The sequence below is a fragment of the Mirounga leonina genome, unplaced genomic scaffold (assembly GCF_011800145.1).
Source record: "Mirounga leonina isolate KUSES-001 unplaced genomic scaffold, KU_Mleo_1.0 Mir_176, whole genome shotgun sequence".
Classification (NCBI taxonomy): Eukaryota; Metazoa; Chordata; class Mammalia; order Carnivora; family Phocidae; genus Mirounga; species Mirounga leonina.
The window spans coordinates 2,727,728-2,753,229 of NW_023270454.1; the positions used below are offsets into that span (position 1 = coordinate 2,727,728).

Here is a 25,502-nt window from a genome sequence, read left to right on the forward strand (position 1 = left end):
AAGGAGCAGAAGAGGGTGGGCAGACTGTTTTCTCCTCTCCCAGTTAACGGCCACTTCCTTCCGAGGGCTCCAGCTCCAGCCCCTCCCCCAGAGGCTCAGGTGCAAGTTTGCACGTCCACCAGCTCCCTTATCTGCCTCCAAGAGATTTGGGTCCTGCTGGGATTTTTCCAGTCCTGTCACCTTCCTCAGGAGGATGAGGTTTCCTTAGAGGCCAGCAGCCCCCCTGGTCACCAGGCTGTGTTCCCTTCAGCAGCTGCCTGGGCTCCTAGCCTCCTTTCAGGCTGGGAGCCTTTGAGGGTGAGGGATGGTGGAATCTCAGGACCAAAAGACGGTTGGGGTGGGGACAGGGAAGTATTTACGCTTCCACCGCCTCCAGGCTGCTTCCCTGTCCCCCTGGCTCACTGCCCCAGATCCTGAAGCCCCCCACCCCCAAGCCCCAGCTTTAGGGTGCTCGGGTGAGGGAGACATATGGGACGAGGAGGGGATTCAGATCTAGCCCAGGACTCAAGGCGCTCTACAGTTGTTGGAAAGGATTTCCATGTGGACAGGGATCACTTCCCCCTTCCATCGCGTCAGCTTTCTGAGTGGCTGAGTGACTTGCCCCAGGCACACAGCTGGGAGCGCAGGGACAACCTTGTCCCGGTCAGCGCTCTTCCCGCAGCCAGCACGTGGGGCTCCATTTCCTTCCGCGCTCCCGTCCAGTCCCCGCCGACCCTCCACCCCCATCCCCCGGCTGCATTTCGGCGGCAGGAAGACAGACCAGCATGTGAACCGGGAGGGGGGGTGCCGGGTAACCCCGCACCTCGAGCCTGACAGCGTCCGTAGGCGGGGGTCTCCGCTCCTCGGCCGGCGGCGGGAGCGCTGGGCTGCCCGGAGCCCGAAGGACGGCGGATCGAGGCCTTTTCCCGGCTCCCCGGCGCGCCCCGCGCGCCCCGGCTCCCAGGCCCCGCCCCCGCCCCCCGCGGCCGCTCCGGGCGCGCCCCCGCCCCCTGCTGCCCGCACACCTGCGCGCCCCTCCCCCCTTCCCCTCGCTCCGCGCCGGGAGGGTCCGCGGGCCGCGCCCAGCCGGGGCCGGACGCGCGTGTGAAGCCGCCCGCCAGACAGCGGCGGGGGGACGCTGGCCCGGGATCGCGGGCCGGCTGCTGCGGCCGCGGCCGGGGCGCCGCGTCGGGGCCGGGAGCGGGGCCATGCTGGGCCGGCGGCGCGTCTTCGCCGTGGAGCCGCTCGGCGGCCGGGGTGAGTCGCCCACCCCCCAGGTCGGCCGGGGCCTGCCGCTCTGGAGCCGCCTCCCGCGCCGAGCCCCGGTCTGCGCTCCCCGTCCCAGCCCGTACACCCCGCCCGGGGCGCCCGAACCTCGCCGCCTCCCTTCCGACGGGCTGAGTGATGGCGCCGTGCGCTTTGGAGACCCTCTGGGTTTGGGCGTTAAACCAGCCACCACCTTCCATCCCACTTCCCCCCGGCTCCACTTCCCTCTTAATTCCCGGTGTGGACCCTTCGCCCAGCCCTTGCCCCGCCGGCAGGTCCAAAAGCCCCCTCCGCGGCGGCGGATCCCTTCCCGAAGGAGACTTCCTGGCTGGCTTCTTTGGCCAGGGGGGGCCTGGCCTGGCCCCCAGCTCCGCGGCGTGGCCGGCGGTGAGACGGCGGCAGCCCTCCATCCTCTCCCGCACTAGTTTGTGCATCAGTTTTACAGCTGGGGATCCAGCGCGTGGGTAGGGCCTAGCGCAGGGGGGACAGTCTTCGGGAGCTAGCGCTGCTTCTCCTCCTACACCCCCCGCCCCGTCCCCAACTCTCCACCAAATCTTCACTATTTCTCATTTAAAAGAACAGAAGACCGCAGCGCTTATAGCTATTCTTATTTCTATTTCCCTCCCCCAGCAGCTCCCGGAGGGACTTCATCTTGCATCCTGATGCTAGTTTGGACCCCAAGCTTCCTTCTTTGTGCCCCTCCCCGTTTCCCCGAGGCCAGAGGGTCACAGTCCTACTGCCCCGTGGGGAGTAGTTGGAGAGACTGAGGCTCCCCATTCAGGACTTGGAGCTCTTAGGCTGACCCTAGGCTCCTTAGCACAAGAAGAGAGCAGCAACCCCCTCAAAGGAGGCTAGGCCATCCAAGGAGCTGGTGAATATGCCCTACACGGTTTTGCCTACCACACAGGCCAAATCCGGGGGGTCTGTGATCGGCAACAAAGACCGCTTGTGAAGGGAACCCGTGCTAGCTTCTCCCAGCCAGGGATGGGGAGAGACCTGGGCGGGGCTGTGGCTCTCCACCCCGTCTCCTCCCTTTGCCTCGGCCCAGGACACTCCTCCCTGGGGAATGCTGCTAGTTGCCAGGATCGCTGGGGGCGTTAGGGGCAGCCTGCCCAGCCTGATGCTGACTCTCCTTGCAGATGGGGTTGGTGAGGACTTGGCACACGGTTGTGTAGTACCTGGAGTCAGCAGCACCTACCGACGGATCCCGGACGCTGCTCAAGGTGGCTCGCTGGACTCCTGGAAGGGAGATGGCCAGCTGAGAGGTCTCAGGAGGCAGGAGCCACTTCTCAAACTGGCCTCCCGGGACTCAGGAGTGGAGATGGTGGTTGGGGACAGCCTCCTGGCCACCTCACCGGGCCTTTCTCAGGACTCTCTGGACTTTGAGCCCACAGGGAGCCCTGAGCCCCTGGCCCTTGCTTCCACGGAGCCTCCTGCCCACCTAGGCCGGCTTCTGGCCAGCCGTAAGCTGGAGCAGGTGCTGGAGCGGTCCCGCCAGCTCCCGACTTCCCCTGCCAGTATGTCACAACGCCCCCGCTCCCTGAAGTCCCCCAGCGAGCCTGAATGTGAAATGCCCCCTTTTGGAGCCGGGGAACAGGAGGCCACTGAGGCAGAAACTGACCTGGAGGCAGGCCTGGAAGAAGCAGAGGTGGTGAGTGTCAGCTCTCAAGCTGGGTCAAGAGTGGGATGGAAATGGCCTTTTTACACGGAGGGATGGGTTGCTGGCTGGTGGGGCCTCACTGACTTGTTCTCCTTGGAGCTCTCTTGGGGTGGGGTGTTCCTTGCTGCTAATTGACGGGTTGTTCTCGCCTCAGCCCACTCCCAGCTGTGTGGAGGTGGGCAGGAGGGGGGCCGGCCTGACAGCATGCCCGGCTGGGTACTGGGAGGCCAGTCGGGGGTGTGTGCCTCCTCTCCCTGGCCCCTCTGCTCCCATCGGCTGGCTGCCCAGGATGGGAGCCTGCTTGAGTTCCGAAGGGCCCCCCTACCTCACTCTGTCCCACAGGCGGGGGGCCTGGGGCCTGAAGCCCGGGCCTGTCTCCCAGGGCAGGGTCTCCGCTACCTGGAACACCTGTGCCTGGTGCTGGAGCAGATGGCAAGGCTCCAGCAGCTCTACTTGCAGCTGCAGACCCAGAGGCCCCCACGGGTGAGTGAGCCGCAGGGCCGGCAGGCCAGCAGGGGCCAGGTGAGTGGGGGCGGCAGAGGAGGGCTGGGACCCCTGGAACCAGCCCTCGAGTCAGGTCTTGAATGCCCGTCTGTCCTGTGCACAGGATCCTGAAGCGGAGGAAGAGGAGGAGGCGGGGAAGCCCACCCTGGCCCCCTCACCGCCACCTTCTCGTGCCCCAGGCCGTGAGGTGCACAGACTGCCCAGCCAGATGCAGGAGACAGGTGAGGGGCAGTCGTGTTTCCCTCTGTGTCTTACCTGCCCAGGGCTGCCCTCCTCCCCCGGCAGACCCAGTGAGCCCTGGGCTTGATGGGTGGCTTCCTGCTTCTGGCCCTGGGTAATCTGATTCTCTTTCTGAAGGGGCAAAATCAGCTGCGCCCCTAAAGGTAGGGCTGCCCGGTGTCAACCCTCCCATGCTGTTAGAGGCTGCTGCAGAGCCCGCTCACATCTTTCCATCCTCCCAGGGACACAAGGTAGGTGCTGGGTATGTGTGGAGGCAGGGGACAGGATGGAGTGGGGCTGTGGGGTGGTTGGGATGTGTACACAACGTGAAGGCCAGGAACGCTGGGAAAGTGACAGAATTCCTGATTGGAGCAGGTGACTTGTCCTGGCTGTGCTGCCCGCTGGCTCTGGCAGCTTGGTCAGGGGCATGTGGTGGGGAGGAGCTCTGTGGTGATCCCCTCACCCTCTGCTCAGCGGGATCTCTCCCACTGGAACAAGGTCAAGGTCCTGCTCAACCGGATCCGTTGGAGGAGCCCGAAACACCCTGAGTCCCCTGCCCCTCTTGATGGCCCTGCCCCTAGGTGAGTCCTGGAGCCCAGCCCAGGTGAGGGCAGAGGAGGAGCCTGATGAACCAGGATGCTGAGATTGTAGGGCCAGTTGTGTTTTTTTGGTCCCTTGGAAATCTGAGAGACGTAGATAGTCTTGGAGAGGGTGCAGGAAGAAACAGAAGGTAGTTAGAGCATCCCGTTTACAGGGGAGGAGGCTGGGGATTAGACTGGGGAAGGAAGTTGCTTTCCTGAGGCTACCTGCGTGGTGAGTCCATGGCAGAGCCAGGACCAGAGCATGGGAAACCCCCTCATGCCCGTCCAGCAAGCCCTCACCCCTCACAGCTGAACCTTAGGCCACCTCCCAGATTTGCTGGGAGAGCAAGGTTGGGACACAAAGGATTCCACAGTAGGTGATGGGGGGTAATATGGGGATAGGAAGCACTATGTTGATGTCCCCAGGCTCCCCGCGGCAGATACACAGTGTTCCATCAACTCTGGGGCCATTGCTGCCTTCGTTTCCTCCTCCTAGCCTAAAGCTACCTTTTCTTTTCCACAGGATTGAGTCAAGGGGCGTCCCTGAAAGACCTCCATGCCAGCCCCTCCGGAAGACCTTTATGCCATCATTTGTGGTTAAGAAGCAACGAGCAAAAAACCTTTCTGTATGCTGAGACCTCCTGGTGCAGGGACGTGACCCTGCGTGGGGGTGTGTGCAGTGAAGTTGTCTTCCTCGCCCTTTGCCCTGTTGCTGCTTCTGGGCACTGCCAGGAAAAGCTGCTGATGCTCACCCTTCTCTCTGAGGAGAGGGCTGGATCTTTCTCCTCTGGGCAGCCTGGAAGAGGAGTCCTGGTTCCCTGAGAGGCCCCAAGGTGCGGCAGCCTCCGGGCTCCTTGCTGGTTGCCAGAAATCCCTGGGCCTAGTCAATGTGAACTAACTTATTTATCAGGAGTCCATGGAACGTGTTTGGCATGGTGATCTCCTGGGGCCTAGTGTGTCACAGATGTGTATTTGTGCAAAATGATACATGTATCTCTGTGAGTCTGTCACTGTTGTGAACTGGCTGGATACAACCGTTTCTTCTGAATCATGCACTCAAAGGGTTGGTCGTCTGGGTGAGGTAACTGCGAAAGGATGGAACTGAACTTCATTCCTCAGTGGGCAGTTACTGATTTGGAGTCCTGCTTTCCTTCTCATACCTTCATGGGTAGCCCCAGGACGGGCGGGGCGGGGCTCCTATCTTGGGTGCCTCTGCATGGAGTCTTGCCTGTGAAACAGAGCCCCTGAAGACCAAACCTGGAATGGAAGGGTCAGGGACAACATGGAGAAAAGCAGAGTAAGCTTCAAGGTCTGTCTTCAGCTGCTTTGGTCCCTAATAACCTTTACATATCAGAGCAGAAACCAGAGACATACTAGCTTTTAGACCTTGACAAAAATCCCTTAACTTTTCTGAGCCATAGCTTCCTACTTAATCTCCCAAATGGTTTAATGATACCTGCCCTACCTACCTCACAGTCTTACTATGAAGATAAAATGAGATTAAACTGTCTTGAAGTGCATTGTGAATGTTACATGAATAGGAAGGGGGAGGGCATGGGGTTGGAAGGAGGCCAAACTGGAGGGATGATGGGAAGGCCAGAGGATAAAGGAGGCCTGGAGTGGCTAATGCAGACAAAGGGCCAGTGATTAGTGGCAAGACTTGAAGCATGTCATTTCACTCAACTCTTAGGTTTCATATCTGAGAATTAGGGCACTAATGCCTGACCTTATTTTCCAGGGTTGTGAGGACTAAAGAAAATGTTTCTGAGAACATTGTAAATGTCTACCAAAATATTGTGGTTTATTTATTACAGCATGTAGTGTTCCTAGCTCTTTGCTAATGGAGAAAGGGGAAAAGCTTAGTCTCCTGCAGATATCCAGAGGATGGGAGGGGACGGGTGTGTGTGTGTGGGGGGGTGTCAATGGAAGGGCCGGGCTAGGGATGAAGTCATTGGCTTGAGTCAGACAGGAATGTCTCCTAGAAATGGCCACTGATCAGGCACTCTCCTCCTTCAGTCAGGAGGGGCTGCTTCTCTTGGGGCTGCAGCCCTGGGGTCTGCCAGAATGAGGCCAGGTGTCGGGTGGTAGGTGCTCTCTTCTGTTTAGGGGTCCAGCTCCTGCTGTCTTTGTACCAGGAACCAATGCTCTAAAGCCTACTTTTCTAATGGGACAGTTAAGCGGGGACACCACCGAGGCCCAGCTTCCTAACGCGCATCCGATCGGGGAAGGCGCACTTCCGTTCCACAGTTGGAGGGGGATGGCAGGCCGGCGTGGGGGAAGGGAGAAGTCGGTGGAGAGGAGGGAGGGACCATATCCGGGAGAGTGGCAGCTTCCGACCAGTGGTCGCGCTTCCGGAGAGGCGCTTCCGGTGGTGGCGGCAGTAGCGGCTGTGGTGGTTCCGGGTGTCTTTGTCCCCCCGGTGTCGCGGCCCTGGCCCGCAGGTGGGTTGGGGGGGCCCCCGCCGCCTCTCTGCCCCTTCGCCTCTTCCCCGGCCGAGGGGCTGCGAGGGCCGGGCAGCAAAGATGCACGGGCCGCGGAAGGGGCCGAGCCCCCCTTCGGACTGCAAGTCCCGTCTCCCTGGCAACGGCCTCGGCCCTGGGGGCGGGCGGGAGGAGGAGAAACCGCGCGCCTTCGTCCTCCCACGGTGGCCCCGCCGCGGCCCGGCCCGGGAGGCCCGGTGCCCGCGGCTGCTGAAGCGGGAGCCGAGGCCCAGGGAGCACGGGAGCAGGAGGGCGGGCGGGTGCGCTGCCGGATTCGCGTTCGGCCGGGCCACGGGGCTTCCTTCCCACCAGCCCGTCCGGGGAACAACGGGCCGGGCTTCCGGGGAGAGGGCCCACACTTTCTCCTCTCCGGCACCAGCCTCCTCCATTTTTCCGGGCCTTGCGTGGAGCATTTTGGCGGATGTATTTGAATGAATGAATGTCACTGGGGCCCTTTCCGATCCCCCACTCTCCCCAAGCATCAGCGGGTGGCGTGGCATCGTGAGAAGAGCGCTAAGTTGTTGGCGACCTGGGTGCGAGTCTCAGTTTTGTCACTAACTGGTGATGTGACCCTGGGCAAGTCTCAATCTCTGTGAGCCTCAGTTTCCTTTTCTTTAAAATAGCTTGACAGTATCACCCACCACTAACTTGTGAGGGCAAACTGGAACAATGTAATTTTTGCATTTCCTGCTCTTTATGTTCTCTCCATCTCCTCCATTCATTCTCCGTACCCACCTCCTCACCTTCATTAGATCCTCAGTTACTTTTTGGGGGTTGATGGAAAATTTCCCTCTGAGCTGTTAACTTCTTTCTTTTCCAATTAAAGGTTTTTTCTAAGACTCTGAAAGAGGACAGCATTCCCAATGTCCCAGTTTAAGCGCCAGCGGATCAACCCGCTTCCAGGGGGACGCAACTTCTCAGGTGATCACCTTTATCCCTATTTGGCCTCGTACTGGGTATTAGGTGCTTTGGAGTTAGTCTTTTAAAATGTGGCTTTTGGGGTTTCCCTGGTGGAGTGCAGATTTGCTGCTAACGTTTCTTAGGAAAATAGGAGATGAGCACAGTGGTGGCAAGTCAAACCCTGTGGAGGAGTTGCTTGGAGTCACTCTGCCCTTTGGGTCTGCCATACCTTCTGTCTTGACTCTAGTGCTCAAAATGGTAGATGCAGGTCCTGGAGATTGCTTCTCTGTCCACATAGGCACAGCTTCAACATCTCTTCTGGGTCCTCCTCCTGGTTTGCTCACTCCTCCTGTGGCCACAGACCTGTCCCAAAATGCCAGGCACCTTCAGGTAGGTTGGCATTTTTTCTAGTGAGTGTCAGCACTTGAGACTACCACAGCATGCATGGGTGCCTGGTGCTTTCATTCTTGTATAGCTGTGTTCATCCTTCCTAGTGCTCCTGACCTGGGCCAGGATGGAGGTGACTAGGCATCTCTGACTGGGGAGTCCTGAGTTGTGGCTCTAGGGAAATCTTTCGGGTGCTTCTTGGAATTAAAGAACTGGAAATCCTAGAAGAAGCTTCTGACCTAAGAATCAGTGTGATCTCTTCCTCCTCCTTGCAGTAGATTATGACTATTATATGTGTGTGTCTCCTTCATGTGAATCTCGATGCCATACTTTGTTGAAGCTGGGTGGGGTTTGGCTGCAGATGAGATGCTAACGGTGGAGCATGGACAAATGCTCTCTGTTACTTTCAAACTGCACTGTTCTCTTACAGGGTGGGGAGAAGCAGCGGGTCTTCACTGGTATTGTTACCAGCTTGCATGACTACTTTGGGGTGGTGGATGAAGAGGTCTTTTTTCAGCTAAGGTAGGCTTGAGGTTAGTCCCCTGAATGCCTGTTGAATTCAATTCTGTCGCCGTGCTGGTGGGGCCCCTCTGAAGCCATTGCTTTGCTGTTTTTATGCAAGGTGTGCGAAATCTTGAAGGGCAGGGCCTCCTAGGGGCAGTCAAGGTGGCTTGGCCAGGGTCTCTCTCCTGACTGGGTCTCCTGGCTTGTGTGCTGGCAGTGTGGTGAAGGGCCGGCTGCCCCAGCTGGGTGAGAAGGTGCTGGTGAAGGCTGCATACAACCCAGGCCAGGCAGTGCCCTGGAATGCTGTCAAGGTGCAAACGCTCTCCAACCAGGTATGCGTCTTTCCGGCATGTGCATTGGAAAGGGGAGGGAGGGAAGCCCCAGTGCCCTGAAAGCTGGGCAAGAACCTTACTTTTGTCAAGGGGCAGGGCTGCATCATTCCAAGGTAGTGAGCAAATCGACCACGGGATGCCCTGAATTTCCTGGTTACTGTCCTGCAGCCCCTGCTGAAGTCCCCAGCACCTCCCCTTCTCCATGTGGCAGCCCTGGGCCAGAAGCAAGGGATTCTGGGAGCTCAGCCCCAGCTGATCTTCCAGCCTCACCGGATTCCCCCGCTCTTTCCTCAGAAGCGTGCGTACCAGTGGCATGGATGTTGGGGGACTTTATGGGGGTACTCTGGATGAATGGGTCTGTAGCTCTCAGGTTGTTGCTCTCAGAATAGAAGTGGGTACCACTATCACTGGAGGAAAGGGACAGGGAAGTTGGGCAGATATGTAGGGTTTTTGAGTCACCAGCCATTTCTTCTCTGTAGCTCTGAGTCTCTTCCAAACATCCCACACACTTCATCTGAGCCACCTGAACAGATTTCCTGCTCGGGGCCCTCATGGACGATTGGATCAAGGCCGAAGGTAAGAGAATGATCAAACAAGGAAGGTACTTTATTTATTTGTCTCTAGGAGCAGTGTCTCTTTGCCACCTGTCACACTAACATTCTTTCTGCAGCTAGATCCTGGGCCCTTTCCCCTGAAACAGGCCGACGCACTGAGATGTATATGTAAATATTAGAACTTTATAAACTGGTTCAGCAAGCAGGGATTTGACATAGTTCGTCTTTCAAAATACCATATTGAAATTTATAATTTTCTCTTTTATTTCTAGTCCTTAAGACTGAGATGCCAAAAATCAAACTATCCAGAAATAGTAATTGTCCAAAAAAATGTAACTTTGCAGTGTTTGTTTTAATTTCTAGTATAAAGTGTTTTTTTTTTTTAAGATTTTATTTATTTATTTGACAGAGACACAGTGAGAGAGGGAACACCAGCAGGGGAAGTGGGAGAGGGAGAAGCAGGCTTCCTGTGGAGCAGGGAGCCCGATGCGGGGCTCGGTCCCAGGACCCTGGGATCATGCATGACCTGAGCCGAAGGCAGACTGAGCCACCCAGGCTGCCCTAAAATGTTTCTTTATATACACTGTACACATCAGTGTAGCATTAGAATCTGTAGGTTGCACTCTGCCCAGAAGTCCAGGCCCGTGCCTAGAACACGTAAATAGCTTCATGGCCCGTATGTAGCCGGCATGGTGGATTTGGGACTTTGGGGGTATTCTAGGCCATCCTGTATCATCTGTGAGCTTTGGGGACTGCTGGGAGCATGCTGCCTGTTCTCTCCAGCTCACGTGTTCCTTCTCTTACCTTACTCTCCCTAAAAGGTTTTGCTTATATTCCTAGAGTTAAGTTCTCAGTTAGTTTGCTGAAGACTTGTTTTAGTTATTCTGGTGATCCTCATTTTAATTTTTTATTAGGGAAAATTGTAAATATAAGCAAAAGCAAACAGAAAAGGATGACGAACCCTCATATACCCACCCCCCAGCTTCAACAAGTATCAACATCTTCCATTCTTTTTCATCTCTACCTCCATCTGCTCCCTGCCTTGTACTTGCTGTTTTTTTTTTTTTTAAGATTAAAAATTTTACCACAAGGGGCGCCTGGGTGACTCAGTTGTTAAGCGTCTGCCTTTGGCCCAGGTCATGATCCCGGGGTCCTGGGATCGAGTCCCACATCGGGCTCCCTGCTCCGCGGGAAGCCTGCTTCTCTCTCCCACTCCCCCTGCTTGTATTCCCTCTCTCGCTGTGTCTCTCTGTCAAATAAATAAAATCTTAAAAAAAAAAAAAAAAAATTTTACCACAAATATTGTATAGGTTGAAATGCACAAATCTCAACTGGACAATTTTGACATGGAAAAATCCACATAAGTCTCACCCCAATTAAGATCTAAAACATTTCCATCACTCCAGAAAATTCTCTCATGTTCAAGTTCTTTTTTGAAGTGAGAACTGTACTGATAAGGAAACAATCCCCTATTCCCAGATGCCAGTAGATTATTACATGATCAGGGCTGAGAATGAAATCCAGTGTGAACTCTTAAAAGGACCACGGAGTAACTCTGAGAAAAAGTTTAGGCAAAGGGACGCCGCTAGTGTGCTGAAGCTAGTGTTTGTTCCCTTAGGCTAGGTCATTATGAATTCTAACTAGGAGAATGGTTCTGTGGTCTAGGATTGTTTTCCACCACGCCTCCATTACTTGAAACACCTCGTCCTGTTCTCAAGTCACCGGTAAATATTTTGCATACACCTACACCTCTTGTCCTGTGCATCTTCCTGGCCTTCAGTTTCCGAGGACTCTACCTCTCACATCCTGTGAGTTTATTAAAGGCGTCATCACCAAATCACAGCAAGTGCCCTGAGGGATAGTGTAGCCGGGGTAGAAATCAAGGTTGCTATTGACTGTCCGCTTTAGGTTCATACTCAGTCTTTCTATACAGTCACGTGCATTTGATTGTCCTGGACATGCCAAGCCCTGGGCAAGGCCTGTGTTACGTTCCTTTCGCCATAACGCTTCGGTGTCACGACTTCTAGAGAAAGGAGACCTTACCGCTGGCAGGGCGGTACCACCATCGGTCAGTACAGAGAATCTGCGAAGTAGGAAAGGGGGCAGTAGGAGTTAGGTCACTGTGGGAGAACAACAATTTACAAAGGAGTCAAGCTACTTGAGCGTTTTGGCTGGAAGCCAAATTTTATTTTAAATTTCAGGTTTTGGGACGGAGGTAACAGTGTCCCCGTTGGACTGCCAGTACTGAACTACTGAGGTTTTTGGACAGGCGTATCCAGTGGGATGCTGTCTCGGTATCCTGCTGAGGCTCCTGAGATGTCTCCCACTGGTACTGCTTTCTCATGCGTTCCTGACGATTCACAATAAGGAGAGAAAACTGGCCACTGAATTCCAGGATTCAGTGGGACATCCACTGTCACTAGGGGTGGACAGCATTTACTGAAGAGTTCGCTCCAGTCGTGGGCGAGCTGAAGAGAGCTGTCAGAATGACCGTTAGAAGCGTGGAAGCGCCGACATCCCGGAAAGGCGAGAGTGGAAGGCAGCCTTTGGATGGAGATGCTAATAAGCCGGGAAATGGGCCAGGCAGATAGAGGAGGATGAAAAACTCTGTGTTGAATGTAATGAACTTAGATGCCCAGGGATGGAATGACAAAGGAAACAAGGCAGGCGGGTCTGAAGGGAAGGGCAGAGGCCTTCTGGTAAATAGACTGCAGTCAGCGCCATACCTGGGCCGGAAGAACGGACAGGTGACTTTATTTCTCTTGTGAGACATGGGGTTTTTCCCTTAACAGTCTGGCATTTTATAATGGTCTGGAGGTTTTTCTTTTCTCTTTTTACTTACTGAACTCGAAACATGGTGATACTATCATAAGTAATTTTTTATAGAAACATATAAAGTAGTACATGCTATCATGTAGCGTTAAAATAGAAAAATGTGTCATTCCTTCTTTCCCTTTAAAGGTAACCATTCTTAAAGACCTTTAGAAAATAATTTTGAAAAGAGAAATTACTTACTGCTACTTTTTTTTGGTCTGTGTTCTTGTGTGGTCTTTATATATGAGCATACTTTTTATAGTTTTATTTAATTTTAATTTTTAAAAATTTTAACTTTAGAGTCCAAATTGTTTTTATACGCTGTGATTAAAGTGATTAAACATTTTTTCCATATTGCAGTGTAATCCTCATGATTGTTTTAATAGCTGTATGATTATTGTATTTGTTTACTATAAAAGTTCAGGTATTACTGGATATGAATGTGGTTTTCTTACTCTCTCAGCTTAAATTTTTTCCACTATTTATAATCTCTGTTTTTTTTTTTTTGAATTAACTTCCTTGGGATAATATTTTCAAGAGTGGATTTATTGGATCAAAGAGTTTGAGTGTTTTTATGACTTTAATTCGTATTGCTAAGGGTTTGTTATGAGAACTGTCTCTTAATAAAACTTCCTTTATAGAATCTTTGCATGGTACCATATATGTGTCTTATGTTAAAAATCAGTTAAAATCTTTTCTCATTTCAAAAAATTACGTGTTAGCTATAATTTTTAAAGTTCAGAAAAATACAAAAAAAATTATTCATAAGCTCTACCAGTGAGAGGCATCCATCATTAATTCTTTTTTTAAGATTTTATTTATTTATTTGACAGAGAGAGACACAGCGAGAGAGGGAACACAAGCAGGGGGAGTGGGAGAGGGAGAAGCAGGCTCCCCACTGAGCAGGGAGCCCGATGCAGGGCTTGATCCCAGGGCCCTGGGACCATGACCTGAGCCGAAGGCAGACGCTTGACGACTGAGCCACCCAGGCGCCCCTCATTAGTTCTTTCTTTCCTTTTTTTTTTTTTTTTTAAGTATTATCTGCACCCAACGTGGGGCTCGAACTCACAACCCTGAGATCAAGAGTCACATGCTCCACCGACTGAGCCAGCCAGGCGCCCAATACTTCATTTCTTTTTAGTCTTTTAAAGCTTTTTTTGCACAGTCTAGGCACTACTGTATACATTCTACCGTGTACTCGTCCTTTTGCTCACGATGGGTGGTTTTCTGGTACAAGTATTTAAATGTCCATTTTAATAATTTTATAATAATGTGTTACATGGCTGTTAGCAGTGGCTTCTTTATCCATTCCTTTGGTGTTGGGGAGTCAGATGGTTTCCAGTTCTTTTAGGCCAGTATGTATTAAATCTTAATGTAACAGTGTGGTTTCTTCCTTCTGGTGATGGATCAACCTCCAGCGATGACTATGACTCCAAGAAACGCAAACAGCGGGCTGGTGGAGAGCCTTGGGGTGCTAAGAAACCAAGGCATGACCTGCCTCCTTACCGGGTCCACCTCACCCCCTATACTGTGGACAGGTGAGCGATGAGGCTGGGGTGGGGGGTGAGGCTTGCAGCTGGTAACCGTTTCTTGTGTAAATGAGATACAGTCTGTGCAAGAGTAGAGTGTGTGTGGGGTCATGTGCCTAGGACCTTTTTGTTTCTTTTTTTTTTTTTTTTAAGATTTTATTTATTTATTTGAGAGAGAGAGAATGAGAGACAGACAGCACGAGAGGGAAGAGGGCAGAGGGAGAAGCAGACCCCCTACTGAGCAGGGAGCCCGATGCGGGACTCGATCCCGGGACTCCAGGATCACGACCTGAGCCGAAGGCAGTCGCTTAACCAACTGAGCCACCCAGGCGCCCTTTTTGTTTGTTTCTTAATGTGACAGTTTTTTAATTTCTAAATCTTAGATTTTGACCAGCATAGCACCACTGACAGGGGTGCCCTGATAGAACTTTTGTGATTTGATCATCAGAAAGAGGTATGCCAGGCTATCGTTAAGGCTTACCCATCAAAATCCAGGTGCCCAATACCATTTCTAATTCAGGTAGAAAGTATAGATCATAGGCACCTTGGGACTTGTTTTCCAGGGAACTTCGGAATCATTTTTAGAGCGCTCTAGTGCGTGCGAGGACTCTGGCCCACAAGCTTACCTAGCGCACTTAGGAACTGATTGACTAAGGCAGATGAGTGATTCCAGATTCTATCCAGCAGTGCAGAGGCAGGGCTCCGGCCACTGCCCCGGTAGCAGAGTTCACCGAAGCTCAGAGTGAGTTGAGGGGGCAGCCTCCCAGCACCTCTTCCTCGAGGTGGAAGGGAAAGAGGGCTGTCACTGCCCTTCCTGCATCACTGGTTCCTCTCCGCGGGGCCGGGCAGGGCCTCTCCTGTGTTCCCTGCTGACCCACCTGCCTGCCGAGGTTCGTCTCCTCACAGGACAGTGGGGCCCCCACATCACGAGAGGGGTGCACGTAGAGCCTCCTCCCATCAGTCAGAGTGACTGCCGCCAGTTAGCCCCACACACAGCTGTCTTTTTGAACATCGGCAGATGCCTCTTGTTACGTACGTACCGTTTGGTATTTTGCTTTTTCACTCAATGTGTCTTAGAATTTATTCCATGTCAACGTTGGATAGATTGATCTCATTCTTCTCAGCCCCTGTACAATATTCCAGTGAATGGACAGACCGTTTACTTCACCAGTTCTCTGTTTCCACGTTTTAATCATCCTAAGTATTATTGTCCTACACATTCCTACAGACGTCTATGCGGACAGGTGCTAGTAGTTCACTGAAGGCAGTGCCTAGAAGCGGGGCAGCTGGCTCCAGGGGTCTGATTGTAAACTTGGACGTCCACTGCCAGTTCTCTCTAAGAGGCTGTGTCGGTTTCCCTTCTCGCCCACGGGGCCTGAAGTCTTGTTTCCCCACGTTGCTGCCGGCGCTATGTTACCAAACTTTTTGATCCTCGGCAGTCTCTTAGGCAAAAAGTGATACTCCAATTTGCATTTCTTTAATTATAAGTGAGACTGAGCATAGGTTCAGGGGCTTTTAAGTCTCCTTTCTTTTTCTGGTAAGTACCTGCTGATGTCCGTTTCCCAGTTTTCTCTCAGACTTGTGAACCTTCTTGTGAACCTGTTAGTAATTTGTGGGCTCCTCTTCGATCAAGACAGTGAGCCCTAGCTGTCACGTACTGCAGCTGTCTCTCTGGTTTCTCTTGCCCAGTTCGACTTGACTTGGCCATTAGGAGCGCAAACATTTTAGTGGTCCAGTCTCATCCATCTTTTTCTTTTCAGAGATGTCTTCTTCCCCAGATGAGAAAATAATTTGCCCTTTTTTCCCCAAGTCTTTCATGGTGCCATTTTTAAAAATAATTGAGTCTTTGCTCAGTCTGGATCCCCTTGCTTTCCTTCCCCAGCCCCAACTGTGACTTCTTAGAGCTCCAGCGCCGCTACCGCAGCCTCCTGGTTCCCCCCGGCTTTCTGGCCGTGTGTCTGAGCTGGCTGTCGGCCTTCCCTCTGAGCCAGCCCTTTTCCCTCCATCCTCCAAGCCGCATCCAGGTATCTTCTGAGAAGGAGCCAGCTCCAGACGCTGGTGCTGAGCCCATCCCCGCAGACAGCGACCCCGCTTACAGTTCCAAGGTGAGTGGGCTGGGGTCCTGCCCCCTTGTTCCGTGTCGGAGGCTGAGAAAGCTCTCGAGCGTGTCCTTCACGCCGTCCCTGCACAGGTACTGCTGCTCTCTTCCCCGGGACTCGAGGAGTTGTATCGTTGTTGCATGCTCTTTGTGGATGACCTGGCCGAGCCGAGGGAGACCCCAGAACATCCTCTGAAGCAGATTAAGGTAAGAGCTGGAGTCCATGAGGCAGGACGCAGTTGTGGATGATGGATGGCCAGGCCCTGTCAGGTTTTCAGCAGCTTGGCTCCTGTTCGTGAGCTCGTAGAAGCAAGGAGCCCCGAGCTGGAATACCGCTTATTTCACCAGAAGGACAGCATGGCTCAGGATGTTCTTGTCAGAAAAAGTTACATGGCTAGATCCCGTTCATGGGTAGAGAGATCCACCCTCCCCTGCTTCCGACCCTCGTGGCGGACTCTTCACCGCATCCTGCTGCTTTCATTCCCCAGGGGTAGTAGGCTGCCTCATGGTGAGAGATCCAGGGAATTGTTTTTTGTTTTGTTTTGCTTTTTATCTTGGATCCATTTTTGCAGTTTTTGCTGAGCCGGAAAGAAGAGGAGGCAGTGCTGGTTGGGGGTGACTGGTCTCCCTCTCTGGATGGCCTCGACCCCAAGGGCGACCCGCAGGTGCTAGTCCGCACTGCCATCCGCTGTGCGCAAGCCCAGACTGGCATTGACTTGAGCGCCTGCACCAAATGGTGAGTGGCTGCCCCAGGCTTGTCCGTGTGTGGCCCGTTGTATTGGCAAGACTGTTCAGGAGGCCAAGTTCCTGTGCCTTTCTGACCTGTTAGTGCTCTTCTCTTCCCCGGTCCCACCTTATCCCTCCAGCCCTCGCAGACGGTCGTCTTGGTCATGAGCACGAGTAGGGATGTGTATGGGTGTTGAGGGCCAGCCGACCCTCCAAGGCTCGTCCCATGCGATCGCCCAGCCACATTTAGTGGTCCTTGGTGCTGGGAGCACCCTGGAGAGTCACTGTCTGCTTACTCACATTGGCCCATTGATAGACCATTTCTTGAGGACTTGGTTTCTTTTGGTTTCTTATTTTCAAAGCCGCGTGTGTAGTATGTGCTCATTAAATGTTGGTTGGAAACTGCTTGTGAAGGTTGTGGGTCGGTACTTCCTTTTTCCTTTCGCTGTGAGCAGGTGGCGCTTCGCGGAGTTCCAGTACCTGCAGTCGGGCCCCCCAAGGCGGCTCCAGACCGTGGTGGTGTACCTGCCAGACGTCTGGACCGTCATGCCTACTTTGGAAGAGTGGGAGGCCCTGTGCCAGCAGAAAGCTGCAGAGGCAGCTCCCCCTCCACGAGAGGCGTGCGGGGTAAGGCTGAGCCTTGCAGACCAGTGGGCAGAGCGGGTGCCCTGAGCTGCGGACCCAGGCGGTCACAGCTCTGGCTTTTGTCACAGGAAGCAGAGCCTCCGCACCAGGCAGCTGACGCATCAGAGCAAGGAGCAGACACCTCTAAACAGAACGCAGAGAATCCAGAGGCCACCGCACAGCAGGACATGGACACTGATCTCCCAGAGGCCCCTCCGCCCCCTCTAGAGCCTGCCGTCCTGGCGCGCCCTGGCTGTGTCAGCCTGTCCCTCCATAGTATTGTGGAGGACCGGAGGCCGAAAGAAAGGATCTCTTTTGAAGTAGGTGTAGGAATCTGCGGAGGCTGTGAGGTAGGGTGTGTGGGATGGCAGGGCTTTGAACATTCCCTTTTTCCTGATGCTCACGGACCTCTGCTGCCTCTTCCACAAGGTGATGGTGTTGGCCGAGCTGTTTCTGGAAATGCTGCAGAGGGATTTTGGCTATAGGATTTATAAGATGCTGCTGAGTCTTCCCGAAAAGGTGGTGGCCCCGCCTGAACCTGAGAAGGAGGAGGCGGCCAAGGAAGAAGAAACAGTCAAGGAAGAGGCTGCCAAGGAGCCCAAGGATGAGGTACAGAGTGAGGGCACAGCTGCCGAGTCAGACGCCCCGCCGGTGAGTACCTCTGCTGCCCGCACGGGCTCTGGGGCTGCACGCGGGGTGCCGGGTGGGTCCGGGCGCCGCTGGGGGCCCCGCGGGGCTCCTCTCACTGCCTGCATGCACCTCGTCCCCCTGCCACACGGCCGCACGGCTAGGAGGTGGTGTGCGAGGAGAGGGGAAGCGGGCCTGGAAACGTGGCCGACAGCGCCACGCCGTGAGGACAGGTGTTTTGGCAACTTGATGGTTAACTAGAACGCTGCATTTTCTTAACGCTTTCTAAAGCACATGGGTCTTTCTCTTACCTAAGTACCATCGAGTAAATGTGATCTCTGACGGGACTCCGATGGACTCCTAAAGAGAAGCCCAGGTGCCTGGGAATCGCCCTTAGTTCGCTCTGAACCCCACGTCACAGAACGCAGCAAACGAGACCGTGTAGACAGAACCCTTACCGCGGTGCCCGAACACGGTCGGTGCGCAGATGTTGGCACTTATCACTGTTAGCAGTTACAGGTGTCCGTTCTCATCTTGGTTTGCTTCTAGAAGGAAGATGGCCTTTTGCCCAAACCTCCATCTTCCGGAGGAGAGGAAGAAGAGAAACCCCGGGGTGAGGCATCGGAGGACCTCTGTGAGATGGCCCTTGACCCCGAGCTGCTCCTCCTGAGGGATGACGGTGAAGAGGAGTTTGGTACGTGCTGGCCTCACGCAGCAGCCGCCCGGCTCTGTAGCTGGTGCTCTCCTGTCACCACTGTGGGTCTGGGCCCCGGGGGCTCCCTGCTCCACGCTCACCTCAGGCTTCCTGTAGCAGGAACCAAGCTAGAGGATTCGGAGGTCCGGTCGGTTGCCTCGAACCAATCGGAGATGGAGTTCTCTTCTCTTCAGGACATGGTGAGCCCTCTTTCCTGCCCCCCTGCCCCACTGACAGTGAAGCCGGGCCAGGCCTCCCGACTCGGCGCTGGGAGAGGGAGACTTTACCGTAGGACTTCTGGCACCGTCTGACTGACAAAAGACAAAACGTGGTTCTTGGCTCGCCGAGTGGTACTTCCGTAGGATCCGGGACACCTCAGTGTGTCCACCCGGGTGCATCCGAGTGAGGTACCCGATGCGGGCGCGCACTCAGCTCGTCCGTGTGTGGGCCAGCCTGTGGTGCGGCAGTGGCCCGGGTCCTGTCTCCAGCCAGAGGGGCTGCCCGGGTGTGAGCGTGTCCGTTCAGTTTTCAGAGGGCTGCCTCCTGGGCGATTTCGCCGCTGAGAGAACTCAGTAAATCTCGTTCATCCTTGTTTCTCTTGCAGCCCAAGGAGCTGGACCCGTCTGCTGTGCTCCCTCTGGACTGTCTTCTTGCTTTCGTCTTCTTTGATGCCAACTGGTGTGGCTACTTGCACCGGCGAGACTTAGAGAGGATCCTGCTCACCCTTGGGCTCCGGCTCAGTGCAGACCAGGTGCCTGTCCTCCCATGCCCCGGGGCCCTTCGGGGGCCCTTCGGGGGCCCTCCGGGGCCTGCGGCCCCCGACGGCCGTGCGCGCACTGGACTGCTGCGCGCGGCTCGGGGGGCTTCGGGTCTGGGTGCTTGCGCGGCACGGGCAGGGGCTCGCGCCTTCTCATCAGTGGCTGTCCGGGGGGTGTTCTCTAGGCCAAACAGCTGGTCAGCAGGGTGGTGACGCAGAACATCTGCCAGTACCGGAGCCTTCAGTACAGCCGCCAGGAGGGCACGGACGGCGGGCTGCCCGAGGAGGTGCTCTTTGGTGCGTCCTGCAGCCCTGCCGCCTTCCAGGGAGGACGGGCGGGCTCGGCTGCTCTCTCCTCTGGGGACCCTTTCCTTAAACCTGCTTCGTGGCCCCTTCCAGGAAACCTGGACCTGCTGCCTCCTTCGGGGAAAAGCGCGAAGCCGGGCGCCGCCCCCACGGAGCACAAAGGCCTGGTGTCCCACAACGGCAGCCTGATAAACGTGGGGAACCTGCTGCAGCGTGCAGAGCAGCAGGACAGCGGGCGGCTCTACCTGGAGAACAAGATTCACACACTGGAACTGAAGCTGGGTGAGTGGCCTGCGGCCGCAGGGGCCCGGCCCGACGGGGCGCGCAGGCGTGTGTATTTGGAGACTGAGAGGGATCCTGCTCCTCACGCTTCAGGCCTCCTGCCCTGGGCCGCGATGCTTAACTCAGCAGCAGTCTTTCTGCCATTTCCCCCACCAGAGGAGAGCCATAACCGGTTCTCGGCCACGGAGGCCACCAACAAAACCCTGGCGGCGGAAATGCAGGAGCTGCGGGGCCGGCTGGCCGAGGCCGAGGAGGCGGCCCGGGCGGCCGAGCGCCAGAGGAACCAGCTGCAGCGGCTGCTCCAGGAGTTCCGGAGGCGCCTGACCCCCCTGCAGCTGGAGGTGCAGCGGATGGTTGAGAAGGTGGGCCTCCCCACCCCCGTGCCCGTCCAGGTTCACCGAGGCGGCAGCCTGGTCTGCGGGCGGGGAGCGTTGCTGGGCCTCCCGTCTTGGCCCTTCCTCCTCGAGTCCTCATTCTCTTTCTAGGCGGACAGCTGGGTAGAGAAGGAGGAGGCAGCACCTAGCAACTGAGGGGCCTGGCACAGGAGCTGCCCTCCTGTGAGGCCAGCGACGGAGCCTGCTGACGTCAGAGCCCTTCTGGTTGCCCAAAGAAGCTGGCGCAGGCCCTGGGAGCCGTAGGCGGGGGTGGCTGACCCCTGGGCTCAGCCTCCGTAGAGGAGCTCAGGCCATCAGGGTGGGGTCTGTGCTGTGTGGGACGGATGAGTGGGGAACCCCGGTTCCACCTGACAACTAAATCCAACACCTTCTGCACCCCTCGAATGTCATTTCGCCCTCCACCTTGGGATTTCTCCTGGGGCCCTTTAGTCTTGTGCTGACTTTCTCCTGTCCTCTTCCAGTTTAGAATAAGACAGGGGAGGAAAAGGCTTTTCAAGTTTGTCCTAAGGTCTGATGCCAATAAACTGAAGAAACAGCCGTGGAATCTGGCGGGGGGTAAGAGCCCTTCCTCTGGATGGCACAGATCCTGCTAGGTACAGGAGCAGGTTCTTGGGCGGTGGGGCGGGGGGAGGCTCTCCCTTGGCCACCGCAGGAAAGGTCTGTGCTAGGGAACTCGTGGTGTTGGGCTGTGTCTGCCAGAGAGCACTGTGTTCCAGCCACCCCGGACTTGCCAGAAGAAACCAGCACCTCCCCGTGTTCAGAATGTGGTATTGGCTCTGGCCCAGCCTTTTTCCCTGTTCCCCCATAAGTCTTGCCTCTTTCCATAATCCGTGGTTTCAGTTTGACTTTGTATATAAAGTTTTTTTTTTTTTTTTTTTTTGGCTTTTTGTTTTTTAAATAAACCAAAGTCAAAAACAAGCCACGTGTCCTCGGTAGCTCTTCCCTTCCTCCTCTTGTAGGTCGTCCTGTGCTGCCCCCTTCCTCCCAGCCCTCCAGTCCAGAAGGTGGGCCAGGGCAGCAGGAGGGGCTGGCCCCTGGTGCTCTCGGCCCTGCCACCTGCTGGTCGAGAGAGGCAGTGCTGCAGGGGTGCGTCCAGCTGGACCGGGGCGGGGCAGCACAAGCCTGACAAACCTACGGTGGCGCTCTCAGTCACAGCACAGTAACAGCTGTCGATTTTATTGAAAACTTTACTTGAAAAAATAAAATTCCAAATACTCCGGTTCTTGCTCTGAGGCCTGTGAATCAGGCTGTGACATTTTGTGCGGTCGGTAGCCTATGGACACGAGCGGAGTCGGGTTTCCTAGGGAACCTACAAGGCTTGGGGCTTTTCTCTGCACTTGGCCTATGGGACAGAAGTGGGCTAAGCCAGTTTTTGTGCTGGGAGGCTGGAGTGAGGGGTCTGTCTGGGCTGGGGGAACCACAGCTCTTCTGTTCCCCACGGCAGTGTCTCGGGCCTCTTCAGAAAAAAGGAGTCTGAAGTGGAAAGGCAATGAGGGCGGGTGGACTCTCCAGGATAGGTCTTTGGAGGTAGATGTGATCACGGCCACGCAAGCAAGGCTAAGACCTCAGGTGAGCAGACAGCCTGGGCCTTTGAAGGCTGGAAGCTTGCTCAGGCCCTAGGCCAGGATGCCCTTTGGACGGTTCTTTTGGAAATGAGAAGGTGCCTGGAGTTTTTCTGCCCTGCTTACCTGTCTGGGCTCTTGCTATGGGTGGGGAGCTAGCAGCCTGCTTGGGGCTCTTGGTGCCAGGCTCACTGCAGAGGGCTGGTGAGGTAGAGCAGGGGCCACTGCTGTCCCCATACTTCTCTCAGGGGAGGGCCTTTTGCTGGCTGACACCTGAGCCTAAGCTTGACGAGGGCAAAGACCAAAGAGGTTGACTTGTGTCCCAGGAGTCTTCGAAAGGGTGGTGGGGACTCAGTCATCAGCCACAATGGAGAGGGCTCTGAGCTCACTCAGTCTGGCCTCGTTCTCCCTCTCCCGCTGCTCATCAGGGTGGCCAGGCTGGTCAAGCTGCTGGGTCAGGTCTCCAAAGATCTTCTGCATCTCAGAGTAGTACCCAACCTGCGGAGAAGGAGGTCGGCAGGTGCTGGGCTCCTGGGGTACCAGGTCCGCACGGCCTTGCACCCCCCGGACACAGCAGGACAGGTGGGGCCAGAGAACGTCCCAGAGGCCCGCACGCTGCTGTCCCCTCAAACGGAGCACTCAGGCTGAGCGAAGGGGGCTGGTTTCCACTTTTCCCTCCGTCACCCTTGCCGAAAACTGCGTGGCAAGCAGGGAGACTGAAGCCATCGCCCCCGGCGCTTCAGGAACATCCACTGCTGCTGCCGGGACGGCAGTAGGTCAGAGGAGGAGGGAAGCAACGGGGCCTTGGCGAGGTGGACGAGGGGCTTCTACCCTCGAGCCCTCCAGGCAGCTGAGGGGCGGAGGGGTCGGTGCCAGGAGGTGGAGGAGGACAGCGCAGCCCGAGGCCGGGGTGGGGGCACTGGCGGGCCCCTTGGCAGGTCCTGGGGAAGCCGGGGAGTCAGGCACGGACTAGAGGTTGCTTTAGTGCAGCTAGAAGCCGAGAGCTCCGGCCATGGGCGATGGGGCGTGGCTGGCCCCGGAGCCCCGAGAGCCGCTCTTGCTCTTCGAAGTAAAGGTGAGGAAGGTGAGCTCTCCCTAGCCTGTTCCTTCCTGACCTGTCCCACTGTTAACGGGTGGCACAGCCTGCTCAGCACCGCGTCAGGGCGGCCCGTCCGCAGGTCTGGGGGGGGGTGGGGAGGGGGCCATCAGGGGTGACAGGAGAGGCCTGCGGCAGGGCGGGTGCGGGCGTGCTGAGGGACGGGGGAGACCCGCCGGCAACTTTCAGACCCAGTGCCTTTTCCAGGGGCCGCTTCTGCCTCAAGTCGCCAGCTCGTGACCCAAAGCAGGCACCTACTTTCATGAAAGTGATGCACGTTACTCCAAGCACTATTTGGACACCCCTAAATCGTGTCATCTCCAGCTCTCAGGTGTCTCTGGGGAGAAGGGACTCTGCTTCCACTCCAGACCCCGGAGTGCTCGTACTGCAAGGCGAGGCCGAGCGACAGGCTGGGTGGCAGGGCCGTGGCTCAGCTGCGTCGGAGGCTGTGTCCCCAGCACTCCCACAGCTGGATTTCCACTGGGCTGGGGGGGAGCTAAGTGAAGGTCTGTCAGGGCCACTGCCACCTGAGCGGGCGGGGCCTAGCCCGCCCTCCCCCCACCCCCGGCCCCAGAGCCGCACTGCGCAGGCTGAGTCACTAGGAATGCTCACTTCTCTAGTGACTAATGGCAGCCACAGCCTCGGGAGGGGGAGGCTGGTGCTGAGGAGGCAGTAAACAGCCCCCAGCCAGCCCGCTGCCTGGTTACAGGGTGTCCCTCGCGCCTCTGGGCACCCTGGAGCTTCCTCCTGTGAACAACAGAATGCAGGGGGCAGGGGTGGTGGCGGCACAGGACAGGGAAGACACAGGTCTCCTTAAACACATTCCTCCAGAGCCTAGGCTGAGCTGCTGGAAGGAAGCCCTCACCTCCAGGGGCAATGTTCTGGGGGCAGGTGCACGAACCCCCACTCGCTTGTGCAAGTTCATGTTCTGCCTCATTTCTCCCTAGCAACCCAGGACATGGTCACTAACAAGGTCCAGCTCCACCATCACTCCTGCTCAGGGTTCCCGAGGCCCAGGTGTGCAGCCCCATGCATTTGGGTGTCCTCCAAAGATGGCAGGCTGGGGAGGCAGGAATCCGTCTTTTCCGCGGGCGCCTGAGACTGTTGAGTGCAAGGAATGAATGTGTCCACTGGAGGGCGCCAGACGCCCAGGCCAAGAGCAGAAGCGGGCTGGAGGTGGCTGAGCCTCTAGCTTTGTTACCTGCCGGGGACCTGAGGGCAAGGTGGCAGGATGCTGGGCACCTGCCGTGGGCTGGGGGTCCCACGTGGCGGAGACCTCTTGGCTTGGGCACCTTACCCTTTCCTCTTACAAATAGGGAGAAAACGCCCTGCTAACCGCTTGAAGAATGGCGGGCGAGGAGGGCAGGAGCTAACACGCAGGTGTACAGTCGGTGTCCTTAGAGCCGTGAGGGGTGGGAGACAAGGTCTTAGCCTGTGTCCCACCCTCTAGCAGCCTGGCCCCGGGGCTACCCCTGCACCTCCACCCACAGCCAGCCTGAGGCCAGCTTGCTGTTCCGGAAGCTGCACCATGGCCGGACGCCCAGACAGGGGCCCGGAGCACGGCTCTCCCCAGGGTTCAGAGACCCCGCCAAGGGCGGCTAGGAGTCAGGACACCCTGCAGTACCCCGCCTAAAGAAGAGGGGTCACTGGAGTGGGGGAAGCGGGGGCGCGGGGTCCTGGGCAAAGGGCCTTCACCCCGTAGGCCTCTGTGCCTGGCCTCCCGAGCACGGCCTGCCCACCAAAGGGAGGCGCTCACAGCGCGGCCTGCTTTCTCCTTGCCCGTGGCACGAGGCCAGGAGGGAGAGAACGTGGCGGGGGAAGCCCTTCAACAGAAACGACCCTCCTCCCAGGGCTGGGATGAACCGAAGAGCACTGGAGGAGCCCAAACGGAAAGTGGAGCAGGCACTCGGAGTGGGGGTCTGGGAGGCTGTGCCGGGGGCAGGGTGGCGGCGCCGCTGCCGTGGCGGAGAAGGGCCGAGCGCCCTTCCAGCTGGGGAGGGGGGGTGGCACGGGAGGTGCTACGGAACCGGCAGCGGCTCCCAAGGGAGCAGGAGTCCCGCCCGCTTCGGGCCGGGCGGGAGTGGCCTCACCTGGGCTCGGATCAGGGCCTCGAAGCTGGGCTGGAAGTAGTCGAGCCGGCTGTGGTAGAAGCGCGGCATCTCGTCCAGGAGCTGCTTGTTCTTGGCCTCGAAGTCGTCCCGCACGGGCCGCAGCTCTTCTCGGGCCTGCGCGGCAAGACTCCGGCCTCAGGGCCCCTGCTGGCCTCCCGGGGGGTCCGCGCCGGGCGCACGATGTGGGGGCGCGAGTATGGTGGCATCTGTGCCTTGCTCCCACTGCCCCGGAGTCGGCCCCCAGGTAAAGGAGGCCCGCGCCGCGTGTCACCGTGGGGCCCGCGGTCCACGCCCACCTCTCCCTTCACTCGGTACCTGGTGGAGTTTGGCCAGCACGGGCCCCGTCTTCTCCTTCTCCTCGTACTTCTCCACCTTGGCCTGCAGTCTCCGGTAGTCCTGCAAGGCCTGCTCCCGCCGTTTCACCGCCATGTTGAGGCTCGGGAAGACACTGCCGAACCTGCGGACACAGCCCAGGCGGATGCGGGCCGTTCTTAGCAGCTCGGGGCCCCGTTCAG

The 25,502-nt window shown here is 56.5% G+C and overlaps 3 protein-coding genes across 13 annotated transcripts in view; 2 read left to right on the forward strand and 1 right to left on the reverse strand.

The window, feature by feature from the left end:
* The first annotated feature begins 1,185 nt into the window (after positions 1–1,185).
* CUNH8orf58 (chromosome unknown C8orf58 homolog) lies at positions 1,186–5,729 on the forward strand. Of its 4 annotated transcripts, XM_035022543.1 has the most exons (7): positions 1,186–1,236; positions 2,385–2,896; positions 3,248–3,427; positions 3,513–3,630; positions 3,767–3,879; positions 4,103–4,209; positions 4,733–5,729. In XM_035022543.1, the coding sequence occupies exons 1-7, from the start codon at positions 1,188–1,190 to the stop codon at positions 4,842–4,844; spliced, it is 1,191 nt and encodes a 396-aa protein (XP_034878434.1). In that variant the 5' UTR covers positions 1,186–1,187; the 3' UTR covers positions 4,845–5,729. The 4 variants fall into 4 exon arrangements, with proteins under 4 accessions (XP_034878434.1, XP_034878432.1, XP_034878433.1 ...); XM_035022541.1 differs by lacking the exon at positions 1,186–1,236 and having other exon boundaries at positions 1,282–2,896; XM_035022542.1 differs by lacking the exon at positions 1,186–1,236 and having other exon boundaries at positions 1,283–2,896; positions 4,127–4,209.
* Positions 5,730–6,456: 727 nt separating this feature from the next.
* Positions 6,457–21,177, forward strand: CCAR2 (cell cycle and apoptosis regulator 2). 5 transcript variants are annotated; one of them, XM_035022545.1, is made up of 21 exons: positions 6,457–6,650; positions 7,516–7,610; positions 7,888–7,979; positions 8,407–8,498; positions 8,698–8,812; positions 8,981–9,110; positions 9,292–9,388; positions 13,599–13,718; positions 15,592–15,814; positions 15,901–16,014; positions 16,380–16,543; positions 16,989–17,160; positions 17,247–17,477; positions 17,587–17,808; positions 18,334–18,478; positions 18,596–18,678; positions 19,083–19,229; positions 19,421–19,532; positions 19,635–19,823; positions 19,980–20,185; positions 20,309–21,177. In XM_035022545.1, the coding sequence occupies exons 2-21, from the start codon at positions 7,553–7,555 to the stop codon at positions 20,351–20,353; spliced, it is 2,757 nt and encodes a 918-aa protein (XP_034878436.1). In that variant the 5' UTR covers positions 6,457–6,650; positions 7,516–7,552; the 3' UTR covers positions 20,354–21,177. The 5 variants fall into 5 exon arrangements, with proteins under 5 accessions (XP_034878436.1, XP_034878439.1, XP_034878437.1 ...); XM_035022548.1 differs by having other exon boundaries at positions 18,599–18,678; XM_035022546.1 differs by lacking the exon at positions 6,457–6,650 and adding an exon at positions 6,709–7,222.
* A 19-nt stretch (positions 21,178–21,196) lies between these two features.
* The window catches only part of BIN3 (bridging integrator 3), a 42,497-nt gene continuing 38,191 nt past the window's right edge, over positions 21,197–25,502 (reverse strand). For 3 of the 4 annotated variants that reach the window (XM_035022552.1, XM_035022554.1, XM_035022551.1), the window contains 3 exons: positions 25,303–25,444; positions 24,967–25,101; positions 21,197–22,278 (listed from right to left, as the gene is read on the reverse strand). In XM_035022552.1, the coding sequence (XP_034878443.1) occupies positions 22,132–22,278; positions 24,967–25,101; positions 25,303–25,444 (424 nt within the window). In that variant the 3' untranslated portion in view covers positions 21,197–22,131. Of the gene's footprint in view, positions 22,279–22,515; positions 23,978–24,966; positions 25,102–25,302; positions 25,445–25,502 lie in introns of those variants that run through there. The other variant, XM_035022553.1, reaches the window with a different exon arrangement.